At 33.2% G+C, this 25,471-nt stretch overlaps 1 protein-coding gene across 1 annotated transcript; it reads right to left on the reverse strand.

The window, feature by feature from the left end:
• Window positions 1-553: 553 nt before the first annotated feature.
• Window positions 554-17,101, reverse strand: LOC142346028 (tetratricopeptide repeat protein 29-like). The gene is made up of 8 exons (XM_075398507.1): window positions 16,808-17,101; window positions 16,160-16,253; window positions 15,326-15,447; window positions 11,781-12,022; window positions 10,945-11,088; window positions 7,460-7,566; window positions 2,793-2,984; window positions 554-1,282 (listed from the first exon to the last, which is right to left on the reverse strand). Exons 1-8 carry the CDS (start codon window positions 16,871-16,873, stop codon window positions 681-683), a joined length of 1,569 nt encoding a protein of 522 aa, XP_075254622.1. The 5' UTR covers window positions 16,874-17,101; the 3' UTR covers window positions 554-680.
• Window positions 17,102-25,471: the final 8,370 nt, after the last annotated feature.

Genomic DNA, 25,471 nt, shown 5'->3' on the forward strand with positions numbered 1-25,471 from the left:
GGTGAAAAAAAAGTTTTAAGCGGTGAAAAAAATTTTTTCACCGCTTATGCGGTGAAAAAAAATTTTTCACCGCTAAAAATCGCAATTCTTACAAAAATTCACCGCACAATTCACCGCTAATCTTACAATTTTTCATCATTGGAAGAGATGTATTAAAAACATGCAAGGGTAGTGCTGAATGATCAGCAACCTCCTAATATTAAAAAAGATATAATACTATAAGTTATGTCGAACACGCTGTCCATAGAGGATCACCTAACGGATAGACAGTCAGCTTACGGATAAAAGATGAGCATAATAAACAAAGATGTTTTAATTTTAGCCATCTCTGAGGATAACTGTTTTCGTACTTTTCAACTTAGATGTATTATAAAATATTGATCTCAATCTATGTGTCCTTCTATAGGCAATCTTTGAATTTCAGTGTTGACTCTGTCTTGTAAGTTAATGAGTACTCGTCCTCTTTTTCACCGCTAAAATCGCTAATCTTACAAAAATTCACCGCTAAATTAATCGCTAATCTTACAAAAATTCACCGCTATGAACGCATTGAACGCTAAAAGATGCGGGCGCTTTGCGGTGAAAAAACTTTTTTTTCACCGCTAATAACCGCTAATCTTACATTATTTTTTGACCAAACCTCGACCCGGGATCGAATTAGAACAATTATCTTATTGTACTTAATTTTCTTCATTGTTTTCTTCTTCTGGATGTTCAGTGTCTGGTTCGTTCCCTTCGTCGTCTTTGCTGGCTTTCTGAGTGGCACTTCGAATTTCATTCAACTCAAATGGGTTTGAAGTTTCTCGGTTCAAAAATTCAACGTTCGACTTTTCCTTTTTGGTTGCTCTGGCCGCCGGGGTTTTAACTTTCTTTTCCGAATCATACTTCTGGAAATCTGGCAAAATTCGCCCATTTTTCCATGAAATCATATCTGCAATTGATGCTTTGTCTTGGTTCTCAATGATATTGAACATGGAAAAGGCGATTTCGTTCCCTCGACAAATTCCGAACTGTGTCATAATGGTGTCAAAACTCGAACTCACTTGGCTATCGGTTGCTTCTCGTAGGGTGTTAAAGCTCTCTTCTGATTGGTCGAAAGCTTCTGTGAAGTTTCCGATGTTGTTGTGGATTTCAGCCAATGAGGCGCAAGCTTCGCTGTAAGAGACCAAATGTCCGCTGCTTTTTGCCTCGTTTGCATATTGGGATAAATATGCGATTGCGTCTTTTTTGCGACCTTGTCTGACCAGGGCTTTTGATATGTTGTCCACGGCTTTGCCAACTCCTAAAATTAAATTTAGTTATAATAATTTTAGTTTATAATAGTTTAGATCCATTGCATGGATTGAAAAAATAAATGGGCTGCTGATATGTGATTCATTAAAACTGTTGATTGTAGCCAATGTATGAAAAGACAACTTTCAAATAGTTTTCAAATATTTTGTCGCAACTTTCCCGTTTCATAAAATAGTTAAGCAAAAGGTGGTAAAACTTTACTTATATCTCATAAAAAAAGGCTTATAATTTTTGTAGAGCATTCATGGATAAATTCCATAAAGCTCTATGGGTAATTGCAAGAATGCTTATTGTGTTCTTAATCCCAATTAATATCCAGAGGGACATTTCTGAACATTAGTTACCCATTTTTGACCATAGTTTTTACATTTTCCTGAAAATCGTGGAACAGGAGCACAAAGATATCAAATTTTGAAGCAAATTTGAACTAAATATGCCTAGGGTAACTAGTTTTGAACCCGCCTACACCTCTAATCTTACAGTACGGGTTGTAAAAATACGTGACAAAATTGAGTATATATATATATATATATATATATATATATATATATATATATATAAACTCGAGATATCGGAAATTGGCCACGTAATGATGATCTGTCGGTGACCATAGCCATGAAATACAGGTTAATTGTCGGTTAAATTTTTTCGGGACAAAAGTAATATATGAGTTTTTGTTTTTTGCAGAATATTTCAATTACGATCAGATGGTCCATGTTCTGCTAAACATAAAACAGAACCCCGCCAAAGTCAACTAAGCGAAAAAAAATAGATAGTAGGAACAATTTATTTTATCAATGTTTTGGTTAAAAATCTAGAACCAAAAACATTTCATTTTCACGGAAAAGATAAGCTGGTCTTCCGTTCATTTGAAGCCCTTCAAGCAATCTAAAATTTGTAATTGTCGACCCCCTTTGTTATTTGGCATTTTTCAGTGTTCTAAGCATAGTATAAAAACAAGTATAAAATGTCAAAAATAGATATAGTGTCTACGGTTTCGAGAAAAAAAACAGGAAAAAAAAAACAAGTTTATTTTAAATAGACAAAACCCCAAAAAGATACAACCCCGCAGAAATAAGCCCCAACTGAAATAGCCCAGGCATTTAACGATCAATTGGAGTTCATAAGAAATTATCATAACCGAAAGAAAAATATCTCCACTGAAGTTCAATGTCACCCGGGCCGAATATTTTCCACAAACAAAACGGGGGAAAGAGTAGAAAGAGTGCAAAAATAGAAACCTTATACCACTGGTTCTCCAAATGAAACTCAATAAAAGTGAAATTAAGGAAAATCTTTCTGTCATTTTTGGTCGAGCGTGGTTGCCTTATATCAACTTATATGTGAAGACCAAGCCTAGTCAATTTTTCAGTCTGAGAAATTAAAAAAATCATAAACGGTTTCTGAAATTGAAAATTATCAGGCTATGAAATGCCCTGTCCAGAATTCTTGAAAAAGAAAAAATCATGAGAATTTACTGATTCAGTGCTGAATTTTACCTTCATAGTCTCTAATCTCATAGCATTTGTCTCTGTACTTTTTGAACTTCTCAATGGCTTCAGTGTAAGATCCAATGTGCATGAGACTGAGTGCCAGTTTATACCCAGTGTGTGCTTCCTGGTCTGGCATTCCACTCGCAGCTGCAAACTCATCCGCTTTTCTGTAGTAGGCAACAGCTGTCTTCTGGTCATCTGAAACAGATGTTTGCATTATTTTGTCATCACCCAGTTTGAGGTAAAGCATACCAATTGGTCTGATTGACCTCAAACTGGGAGAAGGTCGAAGTTTTCCCGAACAAATGCAAGGTAATCGGAGAGGCAAAGATTTGCAATTAGGACCTAGCGGCGATTTTTTTCTTCGCATTCACAGCTATTCTTACCTCATTTTAAATCAATACTGAATGGGTTAAAATTTTTCGGTAAATATAGCAGCAAATTTTTGCAAAAAATTTTGTCGTGTGACAAATCGACCCGGGTAAAGAAATGCTAATAAGTCCGGAAATAAGCCTATTTCGAGAATGTTTCCCGGCCTTAATTACATGACTATTTTTGTTCGACTCTTGGGAAACCCTCACAATTAAAGCCGACTAAAAACCGATTAAAACCAAATAAAACTCATACTTAACGACTGTATTTTCTTAGAGCGACCTCCGAAATAAGGGAAATGATAAGGGGCTATACAGAGCAACTTATTTGAAATTTGACCAAAACTGGACCCGAAACAGCATTTCTTACTTGCAAGCCTAGTGTGCTAACCATTACACCGACTGGTCCTGAGCCATTACGCGGACTGGCCCATTACACCGTCGTGAAGTATGCTATCTCTTGCGGCGCGTTTGATAGAGTTTGTGAAAGCGTTTGAACTCAAGAGTTGATGGTAGGCATTTTGCTACTTGTTGTTGTGGATGGATTTATTTAAAATCTTTGAATTGATTGATCCTTTTTAACTGTGATGACGATAAGTGAAAAGAAATATTGGTCTGAACAGTTCGACAGTTTTTCAATATGACCTTCGTTTAATGATTTTTTAAGTTTAATTTTGACTTTTGGTTGTAGATGAACTGATAATTTTTGTCTATCCTGGTGTGGGACTTGATAGTTTTGAATTTAGTGTGTATGACGTTTTGTTTTGCCGACCCTTCTTATTAAATCCTGAAATTATTTCGCTATTGAATTTTTTAATTGTACATTGCTGGTCAGTATCATTATTCTGGATGTTAGGGCAAAGTTATTGCATGATTGTTATGTTTAGTTGATTGAATACATCGTATCACAGAATAAATTTAAATCCATCTGCTATTACGGTAACTTTTGCTTAAAAAAATTGCCAATCGTTAAATCTGATTGGTATTTTCAATGTTCCCAGATTTCTCCCTGTGTCATTTGAAAAAGACTTTAAAACTATTGTGTTTCGCGAGTGACAGATTCAATATGGCACATCCACTCCCAGAATCAAGAAACAATTTACTTTTTGTGTTGCCAGTTGTAATGTTCATGTTTAGTGGTGCGATACCATTCGAGTTATTTGTTCAAGCATTGCAACATAATTGTCATCAGAAGAATCAAATTTGGGACGGTGCTGTTCCCTGTAATTAATGAAATCTACAATTCGATCTTCTGAGTGATCTGATTTTTCGTGAATTTCTAGATTGTTCACTGGATTACCTTTTTGTGTAATTTAGTGTGTGTTTGGTTTTACTCCGAAATATCTTAGCGAAGTGATCGAGGAGACCACAGTATTTGCACTTCTTATCCTGGTAATGCTCACATGATGGTGGTTGAGTGTCCAATTCTGTACAGAACTCCTGCTGAGTCCAGTGGGTTCGCGGTTTTAGGAACTTTTGCCTCTTTGCTGTGGTTGTGCGTTCGTGCGGCGAAACCGATTGAATTGTTCAACAAAACTTGCACCACTTGTATTGTTAGAGTAAAATCGTTGTTGCCTTTGATTTCGCGTTTCCATTTTTACCGCAAAGCTGAGAGCTCTCCCCGGTTCCGACTGTATAACGTAGTAGCTCTCGTTGAACATAATCATCATCTAACTTATTCGTTATAAAGATGTCTCTTATTATGTCCTCTTCACAGTTTTCAAAATTTAACTTTTGAGCTAGTTCTTTTATAGTGCTAAAGAAATGTTCAACTGTCTCACTTTTTTTGTTTTCTAAAGTAGACATTACGGTCAAATGTTATGTTGCGGGGTCGGATCAAATCATTTTCCAACGTTTCCCACAATTTGAGCATTGGGACATCGTAGATGTTGTCGTGGAAAAATTTTTCTGCTAGCAGTCTTTGTTCTTCTGCTTCTGTACTGAGGAAAAAAAGATACACAATTTGTTTACACAACGTCCACGGACGTTCCCTGCAAAAAATTGCTTCTTCCGTAGTTTTTTTTGTCATTTGAGTTCCCACTGTTGTTTGAGCTGAATATTGCGTATTTGCATCTCTTTTTCCGTGTAATCTGTTGCCTTCTCGATGGGTGCCTTGTTATTTGCTTTACTTGAAATTTTGACTCGTGTAGGTTTTGGCTCAAGAACTTTGTCCATTGTAATGTTTTCGCGTGCAAATTATGCAAATTTAACTAGTATTTGCCATTTCTACCATCGGATGTAGTTGCTCGTTCCCAATAGGGCTCGATGAATATAGGAATTTTTCGGAATTCTCGAGTTGTTGAATGCGCCATGCCGTACAGGACTTCTTTCTGCACTGAATTGTAATTCTTCTCAATTTTTTTTTGTGCTGGAGACTGAGTGATTTCGCGTTGCAATATCGCGTATTTTTATGTTTTTTGAAATTTCGTTTTTGAGGCCAATTTTGAGGTATTTGCGCCGCGGTTACAAGCGTCTGTTTAGTCTAAACGATTCGCTGAGTGAAAGACTAAAAATTTAGTGTAGCTTGATTTAAGCTGATTTGCGGAGCAAATGTTTGATGGAAAGAGAATCAACTGAACATTGAGTTGAATTATTTGAGAACAAAACATGAAATAAAAGCGGAAAGCGATCACCAATTTGATCATACTAAAAAATTATGCACAAGAGCAACATTAGAAAACTGCGGCAAAAATCAGGAAAATGTCTGCGTGTACAGATAATGATTCATGTCAACAAGTTTGGAAAGCTGAACAATTACTAAATAATCTTCAAATCATGAACTAAAACTAAGATTAAGCTTATAAAGAGCAAATTGAAATAAATTAAGATTAAGATGAAATTAAAAGGATTGCGCCACAAATGAAAGATTTAATTAAGAAAAAGTGTACTAATATATCACAAATGTCATTCTTATATTACGCACAATTTGCAATTTTTTCCCTCGATTTTCTATCAGGAATAAACATTCTAAGATCAGCTGCTGAATTGAAGCTATAGATAACGTACGTTGAGGATAACTGAGAAGCTTCTACTTTCAAAAATTGCAATTCAAGTGATTCTTGACTTCGAAGTAATCACCAGCTTTTGTTAAGGTTTAATTCACAGCAAAATAAAAATAACGATTAAGATTAATAAGGGCGGTAGAAAAAAATCGCTAAAATTTTTTTTATCGCAAAACGCCCGCAATTTTCATAGATTAAAGTGCTGATTCGCTTAAGAGTAGCTTTGAATTTAGAGGTGAAATTTCATAAGAAAGTATTATCAACGTCAGACATTTTTACAGATCTGAACAACTTTGAGCTTCTAAATAGCTTTACTGTTTTCACATACACACACACACACACACACACACAAACACACACACACACACACACACAAACACACACACACATGTTAGATGAACTCAGTAAACTTCTCTTCTTATAAATTTTTATAAAGATGGAATAAAAAATATATTTTATATAAATATCTTTCAATCAATTATCAAAAACAAATTTGCATGATTAACAAAAATAAAAGCTGGGTTGTTTTCTTTGTTGCAGCTGTTCGTACATTGACTCTATGTCTCATTTCCTAACATCAATGATCATTTAACTGTTCACAGGATTGAGTACAAATTTTGATTTTGATCAATTTCTGGGAAGCGACGTAAGTTATAGTTAGAACTTGATGAGGGATAAAGTCTAATTCTCTGTTTGATTGATGGGTGGTCAATGATGACGTGGTACAAGCAAAATTGATTGAGCCAATTAGTGTTTTTTGCCTGAATCGACATTTTAATTTCAGTAGAGTTTTTGGTTTGCGACTGTTAAATCGCGGGTCACTTCGGTGCGCGACCTTGACCTCCATGCTATTAACCTCATGAATATTATACACGCTGATGTATGCAGCATCATATTGTCTCACAAACAAATTTCAACCGTGAAAATTTTCGATGAAAGACCGAATGCTGCACCTTCGTACGGCCTTCATGGTACAAAATAAATATTTATACCAAATCGGATTGAGGAATGTTATTGTTTCCCAAAAAATGTTTTCCGATCTAACTGAGATCAGTTAATTTGAATTGTTGGTCCTCGATAAGATTTAATCCGTTTACTCCGTTGATTAACGCAGCTCATTTTCTTAAATTTATGAGAAATTCTTTGTCGCAGAATGAAAAAAAGGCAACCCCTATAAATATTTATATTTTTTGAGAAACTCTCACGTTTAAACGGTTGTTACGATGTGGGCTGACAAAAGGAATGGACATAATTATTAACACTAATTCTGTGCATTAATTTAAATCGAACAAATGTCTACCTTTAACCAGACACTCGTCTCCAATCTTTAGATACACTTGCAGGAGTTTAACACACGCATCTTGGACCAAACTCACACCATCATTGTTGCTCCATTCTGGGCTGTCCCTGTAAAAGGAACAAAATTTAGATTTTTTTTATGTCTTTTCAATGTATGAAAAAAAGCATAATGTCATGATAATACCTTATTAGCACCATAAAAAATCTCAAACAGTGTTAGTAGTATAGTACTGCTTCCTTATTAGACTGTGAGTTTAGGTTCTTGTTTGTTCAGCAACAAGGGTGATAGAAGAATAACATAAACTTGTAGTCAGATCACCAAAACTGTGGCTTAAGTTAAGAAATTGTTGCAATCGCGATGAGAGTCAAATGACGCTGTTTTCTCTGCCTTCCCATTTCAAGAAACCCATATAAGTAGTCCAATAACCTGAGAATTGATCGTGTTTTGATCAGTATTCTGAGTATTGTTATAGAATGTGGTAAGTACCATAGTTTTGATTTAACTGAAGACGATGCCAATTAGTAAAAAAAGTTGTTGAGTTGAGTTGTTTTATATTATTGTGCGTTCAATTTTGAAAATATTTGGTGTTTTTGTCTGTGTTCAACATAAAGCATGTGAACTTCATAGCTTTTCTTCTCTTTATTTATATGAATATTTTCAAAAAAAAACAAGAAAAAGAACGATCATTTAATTCAATTATAAATTTCCCAAGACTGAGAAAATGTCAAAAACGGACATTTTGTGTAAAAAAAACCTTAGAAATTCAAGTTGCCTGATTAGAAATTGAATTATATACAATCAGAACGATTAACTGCTTCCATGAGTTTTGGGTTGTTTTCACCAAATTGAAATAGAGAAAAGACAGGTTTTCTTACCAAAAAAGGCACGTAAAATAAAACTCAGCGCGTGCTGATACCGTAAATTTTTTTTGAGTTGAGAACTCTCGAGGAAAGGTTGGAGGAGTGGGGTGTCAAAATGGGTGGGGGTACGGCGGCTTTAACTCGCTCCTGCATTCTATCACATCAGATCTATTGGATCCTGGACCTTTTCAAAAACTCAAATTCTGTGGTTTGACCAACTTCAAACCAATTGCCAGGTCAATTTTGTTGCTATGGAGTTAGTGGCACATTTAAGAGGAGCGTTAATTTGCTCGAAATTTTGTAGAAGAATACATTTTTATAATCTTAATACATGGGTGAAAGCACAACTAAACTGATTTCGCTGAAATATATATTTTTCCCGCCTTTGAGCATTTATAACCATATAAGGGAAATGAGAGTGTTGCTCTTATTTATTATTATGGTCAAATCTGATCAGCATGGGGATTAAAACGATCATGAAATAATTAAAAGCAATTTTGGTAAGTAAAATCCTATTTAATAATAATAATAATAATAATAAATTTTTCCAAATACATATCAAGTAATTGACTTAATGATTACATAATTAATTTACAATCAAGAAGTTATGTGTATTTGAAGAGAACATCAAATAAGTCAATGGACCTGTCGGAGTGATGTCTCCTCTAATTTCCGATAACCCTAAATCTGCTGCAAGACTGTAATGAAATACGGATCTATTCTGTTTTGCCCCCCCCCCCGTGTTTCTTACGCCAACCCCCCCCCCCGGGGATGACCCTTCTTAGATACCATATCGAAGACCATATATGGTTCCATACAAGTCTAAGCAAAATTTCTTGCAGGATCTTGCTATGGTTTCCAAGAAGCCATAAATGATCTTTGGTATGATTTTCAAGATTTTACATGAAATTGGTAATTTAGACAGAGCAGCACGTTTTCGATCGTTTTCCGATGGAACATTATATGGTCTTGGATATCGTATCCAGGAAGCCATAAAGGTCTTAGATGTGGAACTTCAGACACCATATATGATCTTGGATATGGTTTCTAAGATTCAGCAAAAATGTTAAACACTGCAACCAAACCAAGGCTTTTCAATCCATTATCACAAATGTTAAACTGTATGATCTTGGATATGGTTTCTAAGAAATCACTATGTTCTTTGATATGGTATTTAAGACACCATATATGAACTTTGTTATGGTTTCTAAGAATCAGGAAATTTGCCAAAAACACAGCAACTAAATGTTAAGTTGTATGATCTTGGATTTCGGTATTCTATATCGGTTTTATGCTACCATAAACGTTTACATTGCTTTTCTAGTTATAAGAGTTCTTTCGCCCAAATCATCCATGTAAATAATGATAAATGCAGATAAACTCTTTAGAACTACTTCTAATTAACTTAGACAAAAACAAACAAAATGATTAGCTTTAAACTAGAAAAATTATAATGCACCAAAAAGTACTCTACAAGAGTGGCAGATCACGCTGATCTCGGAAAACTTTGAGGCAACATTAAAAAAATGAAAAAAAAACAAATTTTTTTAGAAGAAAAACAGAAAAAATTTATTTATGATGTTCTGGCAATCTTATCAAAGACCATCATGACAAAACGCCAAAAGACTTTTCTCAGAGGTTTGAGACCGCATACGTCGGCTTTAGATGTTTTTTGCAGCCTGTATAGCTTTTTTCCCAATCCACAAAATACAACAAATTGTTATATCATCGAAATTAAAAAACCTAAAAGAACCTTACAGCAGAAGGAAGCAATGATGTTGTCTAGTCAAAAAAATTGTCTTGCGGAAACGTCCGCAGCCTTTCTGGTGTGACGTCTGTAATCTCTTTTTTGTTTTGGGAAACGTTTTTTGGTGGCAAAAAAGGAAGTTGCACAAAAACGCTTGATGATCTTGTATGGCCCATAACAGTCTATGGTCATGGATATGATATCCAAAACACCACAATTTTTTTTCATGAGTAAGTTTTAGATCGCAATTGTTTCTTCGGAAGCCTTCACAGATGTTGCGAAAAACTTCTTTGAGTTAAAAAAATAAGTTTCCGCGAAAAAAAGTGCTTATGATCTTGGATGGGCCATAAAAGTATATGGTCTTGGATATGGTATCCAAGACACCATAATTTTTTTTCATGAGTAAGTTTTAGATCTCCATTTTTTCGTCGGCAACTCCCATGAGATGTTGCCAAAAGCGTCTTTGAGCAAAAGAAATGAGGTTCCACGATAAAAGGGGTTATGATCTTGGATGGGCCATAAAAGTCTATGGTCTTGGATATGTTATCTAAGAAACCATTGAAAAAAAAATTAATGCCGTATCCAAATGCAATATTGCCTTTAGAGTTTTTTATAGCAAGCCAAAACACTTCGTTTTAGAGTACTTTTAAATTTTTGCATGGTGTTGGATATGGTATCTAAGAAGCCATACACTCCATATATGACTTTGATATGGTATCTAAGATCGGTGTATGGTGGTCAACCCGGGCCCCCGTTACAAATAATATGTTGTTATATAGCATGTTACTATGTAAAAAAATAGCACGTTCGCCTGGGGGCGTAAAAAATGTAAGCCCACTAATCTGGGGGGGGGGCAAACAGAATATATCCTTAAATACCTGCAGAGAGAGTAATAGTTTTCGAAGTACTCCAGTGCTTCCTCAGTGTGACCTCTGGAAAAGACATCGTCTCCCATCAGACAGTTGGCTTGCGCGTGAGTCAGACCATCGTCATCTATGTCATTGCTTATACGCAGACAGGACCTGAAGATAAATTTTATCAATAGTCGTGAAAAGTTAACTAATACTAAGTATACAATAATTAAGGGTACAGAGCGTTCCATCATACATTTCAAACTTACAAAATCTTTCCTTTTATTCTAATTTTAACTGGGAAAATTTTTTGGAAGCTAATGTAAGAAGTAGTATTTTTAATTGTATATTTACCTCGTGGCTAGAGCTAAGGGATTTCGAAGATTTTTATCAATTATTTTGATTGAAGGAATCAACGATCGATCCGTAATTTGGCATCCTGCGGATGACTTGACTTCGGAAATTTGAAAAAATTGAAACCAAGCTCTATATCTACTAGTTCAAATGGCTGTCAACTACAATCTGAAGTATTTTGAACAACTCATAAAAATAACCTTCATTTCTTTACCATTTTACAATAAATTGTCGGCTAATAAATTAATAAGAATAATAAACTTTTAACAAAATTGTGTGGACAATATGGAAAATTGTTATTAAAAGCTGATAATGATAGCTCATTATACTCCCGCCCAAGTTTATTGGGCATATAGCACATACAACACCCCAAATATGCTATAGTGTGTAATGGAGACTATGATTTATTTGGAGGGGGGTGTGCTTCAATGGTAATAAGCCTGCTTATATTTGGTTACCTTAAAAATTGGTGTCAAACTATTAAACGTGTTTAAAATTTTGACAATTACTGGTAAAAATGTGTTGCCAATTCGCCATTTTTCTGCTCTTTGAAGTATTCGGCCAACATCAACCTCTCAGCATACATTTTGTTCAGGTTGCCCACTCTTTCGGCTTCCTCACATCGACACAGGAAGTAGCTCAGGGTCTCGAGGTGGTTCCTGTTGTCTCTCAGAAGTGGTCGGAACCAGATGAATGAGTTGGGTCCGGCTCGTTCACGTCTCGTCACTTGGTTGGTCACCAAATTGAACAGCTGAAATTTTTTTATCGGTCATTAGAGGAAGGCAAGCAAAATTAATAATAACTTCGGTTTTCAAATCTAAGGACATGTTATTGTTATTAATACAAACAGATGACTGAAAAATGAGAGGACATCAGAAGATTTATATAGCCTAGTCGAGTGATGCCTTGAATCAGTTTTCATCAGCAATCAACAGTGACCTGTTACAAGCACTTAAGAAAAAATCTAGTCGCATCGAAGCATAAAAAATTTTTTAACAACCAACAAAAAACGAGACAGTATGACGAAAAACAATGGAAAACCTAATAGAAAGGCGAAAGCAAGTCAGCATTACCTTGTATGTGATTTCTAACGCAGGAAAAAAGAAAACAAATTTTCTGGGTTTTTCTATCTCTACTATGTGTTGTGCATAATTAGGTTCAAGCTTTCGCATTGCATTTAAAAACTTCCTGACCCGGAAACTTTCTCATTTAGCGCTATTTCCAGTTTTGTTGTTAGATGGTTTCATTGGTTTAGCCTCTTTATTCATTTTAGATAAAAATTGCATTTCAGCAGGCGTGATTTAATAAATTTTTCTCTTCTAAATGAACTTCGCGTCTCAAGATCTTTTCTAGTAGCTTCAGTAATTCCTTCAAAAGAAGCTCTTTCACTGTTAAAATATGGAACTTTTCTTTAAAGCTACTAACTGAATCATGCTTGTTCAATCCAAACACAAATGCTTCAATTTGAATTCAAGTAGATTCAATGCAGTTTTATTGAATAATTGGCTGTACAGAACTTTTTTAGAATAAGAGAAATTGTTGGCAAGTCAGTATCTTCCTCAGGCGGTAAAAAGAGCTTACGAAATTATTCATTTTGTTGATTAAATTTTGAACGCGTTCAATGAATTTTAACTCTTTGTCAAGAACTATGCCAAGATATTTGACTTCTATTTTTCGTTAAAATTTGATGTTTTGATGCTGATAAGTCAAGCATTAATAGTTATGTTATAGATGAACTAAATCTAACGGACAAAAAACGAAGAAAGTTTTAACAAAAATGACCAATAAATCGCCATAGTAATCATTATGTTTAAAATGTGCGGTTTCATTCATGCACGTAAATTTTTTCACTTAAGGTTTTGCTTTGATTGTATCAGCTTCACAATTGCGAATTTTCATGAAGATGGTATTGATTACTATGGCAATTTATTGGTTATTTCTAAACACTTTGTTCGTTTTTTGTCTTTTAAATACATTTCATCTATAATATAACCAGTAATGCTTCACTTATCATCATCAAAACATCAAAATGTAATCTTCACTTAATTCTGATGAAATTTTGTCTCCATAGTCAACGGTCGCCCCTGATATTGCCGCGGAACGGCAAAGCAAGGCTTAACACAACAAATAAGCTTTCTCGTTACTAAGAAAGCCATTAAAAATTTTTGTTTTCTTGTACCGTTGCAGTTTATGCTCTGATGGGCTACTGACGTTTAACTAAAAAATATTTTACAAATTCTAATAAACCTCTATAATTAGTGGCAAGCCCGGATCATTTTTTGTTCGGATTGTATGATCTGCTTTTATCTCTTTTACCAATTAAAGTGGTTGCTTACGCCCCAGCAGAATTGCACCAAATTTTGGTTAAAAATGAGAGACTTCACACTTTTCATGATCAAAAATTATCCCGAAAGCCTTGTCAGAAATTAACAGAACTAATTTATAAACTAACACGGCTCAAGTTAAAAGCCTACTCGAAAGACCACTCGTCAAGTAGACAATAAAGTTAAAAATCTAAAAAAGCCTTTAATAATATTTTGAACTCAATTTTAAAAAAATCATAACAATATTAATTTTTCAAAAAACAGATTATATTAACTTTTAACTGTTAGGGAAAGAAATTTGACCAGTCTTTAGTGGGACTAAGTAAAAAGAGGACACAATAACGTCGAAAACAAGCGGAACACAAAATTTTAAACCAAAACTATGTTGTAACTGTCATTAACCAAGCTTTGATTGTAAATCATTCTGATCGGTAAATAAAATGAAAAAAGAACAAATTGGCAAACAAATGTTTAAAAAAAGACAGAGGTGCAAAATACCGGAAAAGTATTGGGAATGTAAAATTCTGCGATTAGACCAAATCTTTTTTTGATATTGCTGCTCGTCTGTTTAATCAAGTAATTGTTCCAAAAATTGTTAAAAATCTAATCTGACAAAGATTCAAAATGTCAGGAACAAATTAAGTATTTTAAATAATTATCCAGATGTATTCGAGAACAACCATTAGATATATTTCTAAAGCTCTAAATAACTTCTTAAAAGGTTCCACGGATTGCGAATTAGACCTCTGACTAATTATAAACTTTGAACGAACTCAAGAATCTATTAAAAGTTTGAAAAACACAAATTCGGAACAATAAAAACTTTGAGCTTTACTCTTTAAACATATTTTTATTCATTGCGCCTCATTTGAAATTGAACAGGATGTGGAATTTGAACTGGTACAGGGAAGCAGATTTGTTATCAATCGGGATTTTAAAAAAATTTAAAAAAAGACAGAAACAAAAATGCAATACAAATTATCTTTCATGAATAAAAATCAATCATGAGACCAATACTTGCTGTGTTATCGCTGCGCAGTAGTCAAAAAATGTAATTCGTCCAATCAATTGCCCAATTGATATTTTTGGCTACGATAAAGAAAGTATGATGTATACTTGATGAATATTGATATAAATTAGCGAAAAGCCACCAAAATGATTTTTCAGAAAAAAAAATTGGTAACTTTAAGTAAAATAGCCCTCGTCTGAGTTAGCGAAGGTCAAATCAGCAGCGTTTACGTCTACACTGCTGGTCAATTTAGATAAAATGAGCGAAGGATGCATATTTGGTGCCGCGTTTCGATAAAAAAAAATTGATGAACCGCTTAGTTTTCAACAACTTAGCCAAAATTATACATAAAAGAGTTGCTGGAACAATTAAGCAACTCTTATTTATCTCTAAACCTAAAACCAAAGAATTTGTCGATGAGATTTATCTTATTTTCTTAACAAAAATGATCAAAATTCAAGCAAAATTACAAAAAAAAATTATGAATTAAACAACGCAAGTGAGGATAATGTTCGCAAAACTTTAAACCTCCGCAACTCCGCGGAAAAGGCAAAATTTAAAAACTCTTTTCAATTTGATTTTCTACGTTTGACAAACTTGCTAGTAGTACAACTCACAACTCTGTCAGAGGAATATATGGATCGGCAAAAAGTGACTGAATAAAAACCAGTTGAGCATATAGTTCCTTCCCCACTAACGTGTGTCGGAACCATTAACTGACCTCTTTGTACGACTTGTTGTATCCTTCTTCGAGCATGGCCACATAGATTATGTTGAGGAAAGACTTTCGGAATCGGTCGACGTCATATCTGTTCAACAGTGCACCTGCCCCTTTCCCATCATCTGAACAGACCAATTCACGTGAATTTTTAAATAGAGAAAAAATTCAGTGGTTCACAGAGCCATTCGGTGAATTGGCCAAAGCTGTAGCCCAACGTCACGCAAAAACTCGGCTGACTGTTTTCTCAAAATTTGGGTACAATTATAGCCCAACCTTATAGCGAAAAACTTTTAAATTTTTTGTGAGCAAAATCAGAGGCCCGGGTCGAGATGTCAGCGCCGTTTCAGCGCATTTTTTGCAAGAAGTGCGCTGAATGCGCTGAAATTATGTAAGAAAAGCGCTGAATGCGCTGAAATGCGCTGAAACTTTCAGTGCACTTCAGCACAATTCAGCGCATTATTATGTAAGGTTTTTGCGCTGAAATTTTTGAAAAACAAGCGCATTTCAGCGCATTTCTTACATAATTGTCGGAAATTTTCTCGACCCGGAGGATAACGTTTGTCAGGGCCATAGACAAATTTTTAGCAAGACAAACATTTTCAAAACTAAAATCAATAGCTAATTCAAAACTGCTATGATAGTCACCATTGAAATCTTCCAATGACCATATGCATATCTGTGTATATCAGCTAAAATGTTATCAGCTACAAATTTTTGAAACGCTGAAAAAACTCATTTAAGATTCTTGCCATCTTTATCGATATTTCTATCCGACAATTTAGCTGCGCTTTAATTTTTCCACAAAAAATATTTGCACTTGAAAAATCTGTGTACCTGCCCGGGGTGAAAACTCTTCCGGGTCGTCTTCTGGGTCCTCTTGAGAACCTCCTCCCCCTCTCAAGTGCACTGGATAGTCTTGTTGAGGAGCCTGTAATCCACACAGAATTAAATCTTACCAGGACCAAAATTCGACTGCAAAGTGCAAAATTTTCCCAAAAACAAGAATCGATGCTCCCATTGATGAAAAATTTGAAAATTATACAAAATAAAAATTGAGATTAAGAGATCTTTTCCATTTTCCATTTTCGCACTCCCAACTACCCCCCCCCCCGCTCCCTGCGGACTCCGGCACAAACAGAAAAATGGCTTGGTAATTCAAAAAAAACATAATTGCAATAAAAACGGATTTGCTAGATCTGGTGTCAATGTCTTCATACCCAAAAATTTTAATGTCAAACTTTTTGCACGAATGTCGATTTAAGGGAAAAAAAGTTTAATTGACGACTTGAGCTGAGAAGGTATAAAAATGACAACAAAGAAATCAGAAAACGTTTAAAAAATTACAAAAATTGCAAGCTTCAAAATGTTTCATATTTCGATCTCGGCAGAAGATCGATGCTACTGAACTGTTAATTAGTAATTATTAATTTGTTAATTATTAATTTGTTTTTTAATTATGGGTTATTTGTTTGTTAATCTTACCTGTTGGACAATTGATGAGGATTGGGGATTAATTTCAGGAAGATGGATTTCTGCAGCAGTCGCCATTACTAACTAGCTAGTTATAATAAAAACAAAATGACAATTAACAGAAGGCGTTATGTAGGTATCTTAGCTGTATATAAACCTACGCATCGCACTGGAAGGTAAAATAGAACAAAACTAGTTAAAATGCAAACAGAAACCAGTACTTAAACTCAGATTTTGTTATTTTGAATTCTAACGTATAATATTTATATCTAATCAATCTATATGAATATACATGTGTTTTAATATTATTGTAATAAGTTTTGCTTAGCTGGTTATAACTTAAAAATATTACGTTTTAGAAAAAGCACGTGTGCGAAAATTGTATTGAGATGCAGTAACAGTTTGAAGCGTTTCCGTGCTAAAAAAAAAGAATTGTGTTATTGAAGAAAACTGTATTCATGTAAAGTTATCAAGACAGTTGACCAATTTTTGATAAATTTATTTCAGAAATTTGGTTACGCCAAAAAGCTATTATTTTCTAATATGCTATGCCAGCCTTTTAATGCTGTAAAAATAGGGTTCAAATATAGGGTCAAAATAAGCTAGTGAATAACGTTGGGCACTTTATCCCTTTTATTAATTTTTTTTTCTCATAATGTTGGCAAATTTAGCTGATATAATCGATGCAAGTTATTGCTAAAAAATGCAAGCTCTAAACAAAGGCAAATACTGAAAAAAGTGATTCTCAATTAGCTGACATCAAAGACGACTAAAACAAAGCTCGTAAAAAACTTTGGTGTCCAAAGATATTTAATTCAAAATTGAGTTCATTTAATATCAGGCTTGATGAGTTTCATAAAACATTACATCATTTGAAAATGTTTCAAATTTCATTGAAAAATATTTAACTCAAAATTGAGTTCAATTCATATCAGGCTTGATGAGTTTCATCAAACATTATCATTTAAAAATGTTTCAACTTTCATTGAAAAATATTTAACTCAAAATTGAGTTCATTTCAAATCAGGCTTGATGAGTTTCATAAAACATTACATCAACTGAAAATGTTTCAATTTTCATTGAAAAATATTTAACTCAAAATTGAGTTCATTTCATATCAGGCTTGATGAGTTTCATAAAACAATACATCATTTGAAAATGTTTCAAATTTCATTGAAATATATTTAACTCAAAATTGAGTTCATTTCATATCAGGCTTGATGAGTTTCAAAAAACATTACATCATTTGAAAATGTTTCAAATTTCATTGAAAAATATTTAACTCAAAATTGAGTTCATTTCATATCAGGCTTGATGAGTTTCAAAAAACATTACATCATTTGAAAATGTTTCAAATTTCATCGAAAAATATTTAACTCAAAATTGAGTTCATTTCAAATCAGGCTTGATGAGTTTCTTAAAACATTACATCATTTGAAAATTGTTCAACTTTCATTGAAAAATATTTAATTCAAAATTGAGTTCGTTTCATATCAGGCTTGATGAGTTTCATAAAACATTACATCATTTCAAAATGTTTCAAATTTCATTGAAAAATATTTAACTCAAAATTGAGTTCATTTCATATCAGGCTTGATGAGTTTCATAAAACATTACATCATTTGAAAATGTTTCAAATTTCATTGAAAAATATTTAACTCAAAATTGAGTTCAATTCATATCAGGCTTGATGAGTTTCATCAAACATTATCATTTAAAAATGTTTCAACTTTCATTGAAAAATATTTAACTCAAAATTGAGTTCATTTCAAATCAGGCTTGATGAGTTTCATAAAACATTACATCAACTGAAAATGTTTCAATTTTCATTGAAAAATATTTAACTCAAAATTGAGTTCATTTCATATCAGGCTTGATGAGTTTCATAAAACAATACATCATTTGAAAATGTTTCAAATTTCATTGAAATATATTTAACTCAAAATTGAGTTCATTTCATATCAGGCTTGATGAGTTTCAAAAAACATTACATCATTTGAAAATGTTTCAAATTTCATTGAAAAATATTTAACTCAAAATTGAGTTCATTTCATATCAGGCTTGATGAGTTTCAAAAAACATTACATCATTTGAAAATGTTTCAAATTTCATCGAAAAATATTTAACTCAAAATTGAGTTCATTTCAAATCAGGCTTGATGAGTTTCTTAAAACATTACATCATTTGAAAATTGTTCAACTTTCATTGAAAAATATTTAATTCAAAATTGAGTTCGTTTCATATCAGGCTTGATGAGTTTCATAAAACATTACATCATTTCAAAATGTTTCAAATTTCATTGAAAAATATTTAACTCAAAATTGAGTTCATTTCATATCAGGCTTGATGAGTTTCATAAAACATTACATCATTTGAAAATGTTTCAGTTTTTATTGAAAAATATTTAACTCAAAATTGAGTTCATTTCATATCAGGCTTGATGAGTTTCATAAAACATTACATCATTTGAAAATTTTTCAATTTTCATTGAAAAATATTTAACTCAAAATTGAGTTCATTTCATATCAGGCTTGATGAGTTTCATAAAACATTACATCATTTGAAAATGTTTCAAATTTCATTGAAAAATATTTAACTCGAATTTGAGTTCATTTCATATCAGGCTTGATGAGTTTCATAAAACATTACATCATTTGAAAATGTTTCAATTTTCATTGAAAAATATTTAACTCAATATTGAGTTCATTTCATATCAGGCTTGATGAGTTTCATAAAACATTACATCATTTGAAATTGTTTCAAATTTCATTGAAAAATATTTAACTTAAAATTGAGTTCATTTCATATCAGGCTTGATGAGTTTCATAAAACATTACATCATTTGAAAATGTTTCAAATTTCATTGAAAAATATTTAACTCAAAATTGAGTTCATTTTATATCAGGCTTGATGAGTTTCATAAAACATTACATCATTTGAAAATGTTTCAAATTTCATTGAAAAATATATAACTCAAAATTGAGTTCATTTCATATCAGGCTTGATGAGTTTCAAAAAACATTACATCGTTTGAAAATGTTTCAAATTTCATTGAAAAATATTTAACTCAAAAATGAGTTCATTTCAAATCAGGCTTGATGAGTTTCTTAAAACATTACATCATTTGAAAATTTTTCAACTTTCATTGAAAAATATTTAATTCAAAATTGAGTTCATTTCATATCAGGCTTGATGAGTTTCATAAAACATTACATCATTTGAAAATGTTTCAAATTTCATTGAAAAATATTTAACTCAAAATTGAGTTCATTCCATATCAGGCTTTATGAGTTTCATAAAACATTACATCATTTGAAAATGTTTCAATTTTCATTGAAAAATATTTAACTCAAAATTGAGTTCATTTCTTATCAGGCTTGATGGGTTTCATAAAACATTACATCATTTGAAAATGTTTCAAATTTCATTGAAAAATATTTAACTCAAAATTGAGTTCATTTCATATCAGGCTTGATGAGTTTCATAAAACATTACATCATTTGAAAATGTTTCAAATTTCATTGAAAAATATTTAACTCAAAATTGAGTTCATTTCATATCAGGCTTGATGAGTTTCATAAAACATTACATCTTTTGAAAATGTTTCAAATTTCATTGAAAAAAAAAATCTAGATACTTTTCTTAGTTGAGAGCCCATTAGCTCACTTTCAATCATTGAATTGCCAATTTTAATTCAAAGGAATTCGTGTTTTTACCAAAATCTCTTCAGAACTTACCAGACCTGAAAGGACCCTGAAATGAATTAGTGTTGCAAAAAGGTACAAGAATTTTTTTAACAAAAGAGGCAACTGAAGTGTAATTGACTTGCCTGCAAGTTTCAGGCTAAACAACAAAACTGTTGAAAACAATGAAAAAACGACAGCTTTCAAATTGTATATTAGCGATATTAAAATTTTTTCTAAAGCATAAAGTTTTACAACGTAAAAGAAAAACTCAAGAACGATGAATATTTAATTTCTGTTTCATTTCTTTTTCTTATTTGATATCCTCTTTCTGCTGCTGTCATAGCAATAATCGGTCTAGCATTTATCGAGAAACGTCCAAACATTTCGCTATAAATTTAAAAATTTTTCCCAAATTGTATGTTTTTAAAATGGATTGATTAATCTTGATTAAACTTTTTTCTCAATAACTATATGCTATATACTGAGTGGTGAAATTACATATTTTAGCGGTAAATTGTGGTGAATTTTTGTAAGATCACCGCTTACTCTAGCGGTGAACTTATATAATTTCATCGAATTCACCTCATTTCACCGCAATATTATCCACGAAATTTGCGGTGAAAAAAAGAACAACTTTTCACCGCTTATCTTACATATTTTTTTCCAATTTTTCCTCGACCCGGGTGCTTAGTAAAAGGTATATAATGGACTACTTTAGGGCTACCATAGTTCCCATTGTTGACCAATTTCGGTCTTTTCTGTCAATTTTGTTGTGTCGAAACCTTTTTTACCATATAAAAGCCAATGGCATCTCTCAAATTGAAATTACCAGCACGGTAAACTTTGTGATTTCCTCAAAAAAGGGACTAACAGTGGAAATCGCATCTTGGAAACTTTTTGTCTAATAGTCTAACCCAAGAACGCAGAGGAAGAGGAATCGAATCAGACAACCCCATGATGTGTCTTCCGCGTGCTGTGACAACAAAGCGTGCTGTGTCTTCCGCAATATTTTACGATGATCAATTGGGTCGCTCGGTCATGCCTTGCAGTTGACCTCATAAAAAAACCAAATTCGAACTCATGGTGAGAGATTCCCCATGTAAGAGAAGTCTAAGAGGAGATATTATTACACACTAGAAAAAGTTCAGGTAAAGTTACCTTAACGCAGTTAAGGTAAACCTCTGTTAAGGCAAAATTAAGGTAAAAGTTACCTTAACTTTACCTTAACTTGAGTTAAGGTAAAAAATTACCTGAACTGTGTTAAGGTAAAATTACCTTAACTTACCTTAACTTTTTTAATAACTTTTTGCAGTACATAATTGTTTATTTTTAGTAAAATTTGCAAACCAAATGTTGAAGTTTATTACAAGAGCTTTACAATGATCCTTAGATGAAGCAATTTGAGCTAATATTTGTTGACCTACAATACAGCAAACCCCAAAATTACTTTCAGTGAGTGCTCAAAAAAATTCAAAAAGGCAGTAACGCACCAATTTTGCAAAAACTGGTTTTTTTATTTTTCACGCGCCTCTGTTTATGTATTGGCTGCTCACAAATCGATTCCGAGTGGTACCGAAAGAACTGGTTTCAGAAAAACGGTTTAGAGAAAGTTTAAAAGTGGTTTTAAAGTGTATCAACTTGAATCCAATAACTCTTCCTTATATATTAAGTTAAAAACTATTATTCCTGCATAAAAAAATCTCTGTAAAACTGGATTACACTAATATAGAAGCGGTTTCGACATATGATCTTCATGTAGCTTCCATTAATTATAGTCTGTCGGATTCAGATTGATTTTTATTTTAGATCGAACTTATTCCATTTTCCAACAAAAACACTACTTCAAAACCCTATTCATCGAACTTAAAATTGTTTGTTATAATCAGGTAAAGGTTTCCAAATTGGGGTTCTCTGCTATATTAAGGGGACAAAAACACATTTATGGAACAGTTTCCAGCCGTTTGTTGAGTTTCGCAAAATTACGGTGAAGTTCAATATAAAATTTTTCCTCTCTTCAGACCTACTGATGTTTCTAGCTTGACCAAGTATTGTTGGAAGCTTTAATGCTTTTAGAGGTTAACACCAAAAGTGAAGTCTCAACATAACGGTTTCAAGCAACAATGAATTCTTTAAAATCAAAACAACCTGAACTGCGGTGGTTTTAAAGTGGATCAATTTGAATTGAAGAAATCTCCAATATATTTTCAATCAAAAACAACTACTCCTGCATAACGTAGATCTGCGGAATATTGAATTCTACCAATATAGAAACGGTAACGGCATATAGTTCTCATTTAGTCTCCATTTCTTTAAAGCTTTTCGGAATCAGATTGATATTCTTCTTGAATCGAACTAATTCCATTTTCCAACATGAGCAGTTCTTCAAAACCCTGTCCGTCTAACTGGAGTTTGCTTGTTAAATATGAGTACATGTTTCTGAAACTGGGCTCTCGACAAATTATGGGGGACAAAACAAACATGGAACTATTTCCTGCTGTTTATCAAGTTTCGCAAAGTTACAGTTAAGTTTAATATAAAAGCTTCCCATTCTTCAGCCCTAGTGATATTTCTAGATCGAACAATTAATTTAAGAACTAATTGGGATTTTTTAAGTGAATATCAATACTGAAGTTTCTGAAAAGTGGTTTAAAGAAACTTTAATTTCTTTAAATCATAACAACAGGAAACGCAGTGGTTTTAAAGTGGATCAAACTGAATCCAATCACTCTTCCTTATATGTTAAATCAAAAACTATAATTCCCTTCATAAAGTAGATCTCTGGAAAACTGGATTACACATAAATTGAAACCGTAACGACATATGGCCCTCATTTAGCTTCCATTTGTTTAAAGTCTTTCAGAATCAGATTGTTACTCTTCTTAGTTCGAACTAATTGCATTTTCCATTATAAGCACTGCTTCACACCCTGTCCGATGAAGAGAAGTTTCTCTTTGATGTTAGGTGCATGTTTTCGCAACTGAACTTTCTATAAATTATAGGGGGCAAAATAAACATTTATGGAACTATTTCGTGCCGTTTATTAAGTTTCGCAAAGTTACAGTTAGGTTTAATATAAAAGCTTCCCACTCTTCAGCCCTAGTGATGTTTCTAGATCGAACAAGTAATTTGGGAGCCATTCGGGGTTTTTGAAGTGAACATTAATACTGAAGTTCCAGAAAAACCGTTTAAAGAGACTTTAATTTCTTTAAATTGTAACAACAGGAAACGCAGCGGCTTTAAAGTGGATCAAAGTGAATTCAATCACTCTTCCTTATATGTTAAAAAAAACTATAATTCCCTGCATAAAGTAGATCTCTGGAATACTGGATTACACATAAATTGAAACCGTAACGACATATGGCCCTCATTTAGCTTCCATTTGTTTAAAGTCTCTCAGAATCAGATTGTTACTCTTCTTAGTTCGAACTAAATGCATTTTCCATTATAAGCATTGCTTCACACCCTGTCCGACGAAGAGAAGTTTCTCTTTGATGTTAGGTGCATTTTTCCGCAACTGGACTTTCTATAAATTATAGGGTGCAAAATAAACATTTATGGAACTATTTCCTGCCGTTTATTAAGTTTCGCAAAGTTACAGTTAGGTTTAATATAAAAGCTTCCCACTCTTCAGCCCTAGTGATGTTTCTAGATCGAACAAGTAATTTGGGAGCTATTCGGGGTTTTTGAAGTGAACATCAATACTGAAGTTCCAGAAAAACCGTTTAAAGAGACTTTAATTTCTTTAAATTGTAACAACAGGAAACGCAGTGGTTTTATAGTGGATCAAACTGAATTCAATCAATCTTCCTTATATGTTAAATCAAAAACTATATTTCCCTGCATAAAGTAGATCTCTTGAAAACTGGATTACACATAAATTGAAACCGTAATGACATATTGCCCTCATTTAGCTTCCATTTGTTTAAAGTCTTTCAGAATCAGATTGTTACTCTTCTTAGTTCGAACTAATTGCATTTTCCATTATAAGCACTGCTTCACAAACTATCCGATGAAGAGAAGTTTCTTTTTGATGTTAGGTGCATGTTTCCGCAACTGGACTCTCTATAAATTAAACGGGACAAAATAAACATTTATGGAACTATTTCCTGCCATGTATTAAGTTTCGCAAAGTTACAGTTAAGTTTAATATAAGAGCTTCCCACTCTTCAGCCCTATAGATGTTTGTAGATCGAACAAGTATTTTGGGAGGCATTCGGGGTTTTTGAAGTGAACATCAATACTGAAGTTCCAGAAAAACTGTTTAAAGAAACTTTAATTTCTTTAAATTGTAACAACAGGAAACGCGGTTGTTTTAAAGTGGATCAACTTGAATCCGATTTCTCTTCCTTATATTTTCAATCAGAAACTATAATTCCTGCATGAAGTAGATCTCTGGAAAACTGGATTACACATTTATTGAAACCGTAACGACGTAGGGCCCTCATTTAGTTTCCATTTGTTTAATGTCTTTCACAATCAGATTGTTACTCTTCTTTGTTCGAACTAATTGCATTTTCCATTATAAGCACTGCTTCACACCCTATTCGATGAAGAGAAGATTCTCTTTGATTTTAGGTGCATGTTTCCGCAACTGGACTCTCTATAAATTGTAGGGGACAAAATAAACATTTATGGAACTGTTTCCTGCCGTTTATTAAGTTTCGCAAAGTTACAGTAAGGTTACATTTAGTTCGTTAGACCCGTCCGATAATAGGGATTGTCCCCATATATATTTTAGAGGTGGTTATAATGAGTGGTTATTGGTTATAGTCCAGAAACAAGACCCGAAAAGGGTCATTTTGGTCATTTGGTACTGTACCTTTATGTTGGAATATCTCCTCGTAGAGTGAACCGATTGTTGATCTGTTTTTTTTATTTGAACTCAGCTTGAGCAGTACTTGAATCCCTGTAAATGGCGTTTTGTTCCTTTCAGCCGTTTTTGAGAAATTCGCCTCGACACATACCCAGGTTGACCACCTTAGACGAAACT

This window comes from Convolutriloba macropyga, chromosome 9 (genome assembly GCF_964194025.1).
Source record: "Convolutriloba macropyga chromosome 9, txConMacr16.3, whole genome shotgun sequence".
In the NCBI taxonomy this organism is placed as follows: Eukaryota; Metazoa; Xenacoelomorpha; order Acoela; family Convolutidae; genus Convolutriloba; species Convolutriloba macropyga.

Coding starts and splice junctions, on each gene's coding strand:
- LOC142346028 (XM_075398507.1), bottom strand. CDS start 16,873: ATGGCGACTGCTGCAGAAATCCATCTTCCTGAAATTAATCCCCAATCC. Junction 11,089..11,780: donor TTGGCAACACATTTTTACCA/GTAATTGTCAAA, acceptor ATTTATCTTCAG/GTCCTGTCTGCGTATAAGCA. Junction 1,283..2,792: donor TGAGATTAGAGACTATGAAG/GTAAAATTCAGC, acceptor ATTTAATTTTAG/GAGTTGGCAAAGCCGTGGAC.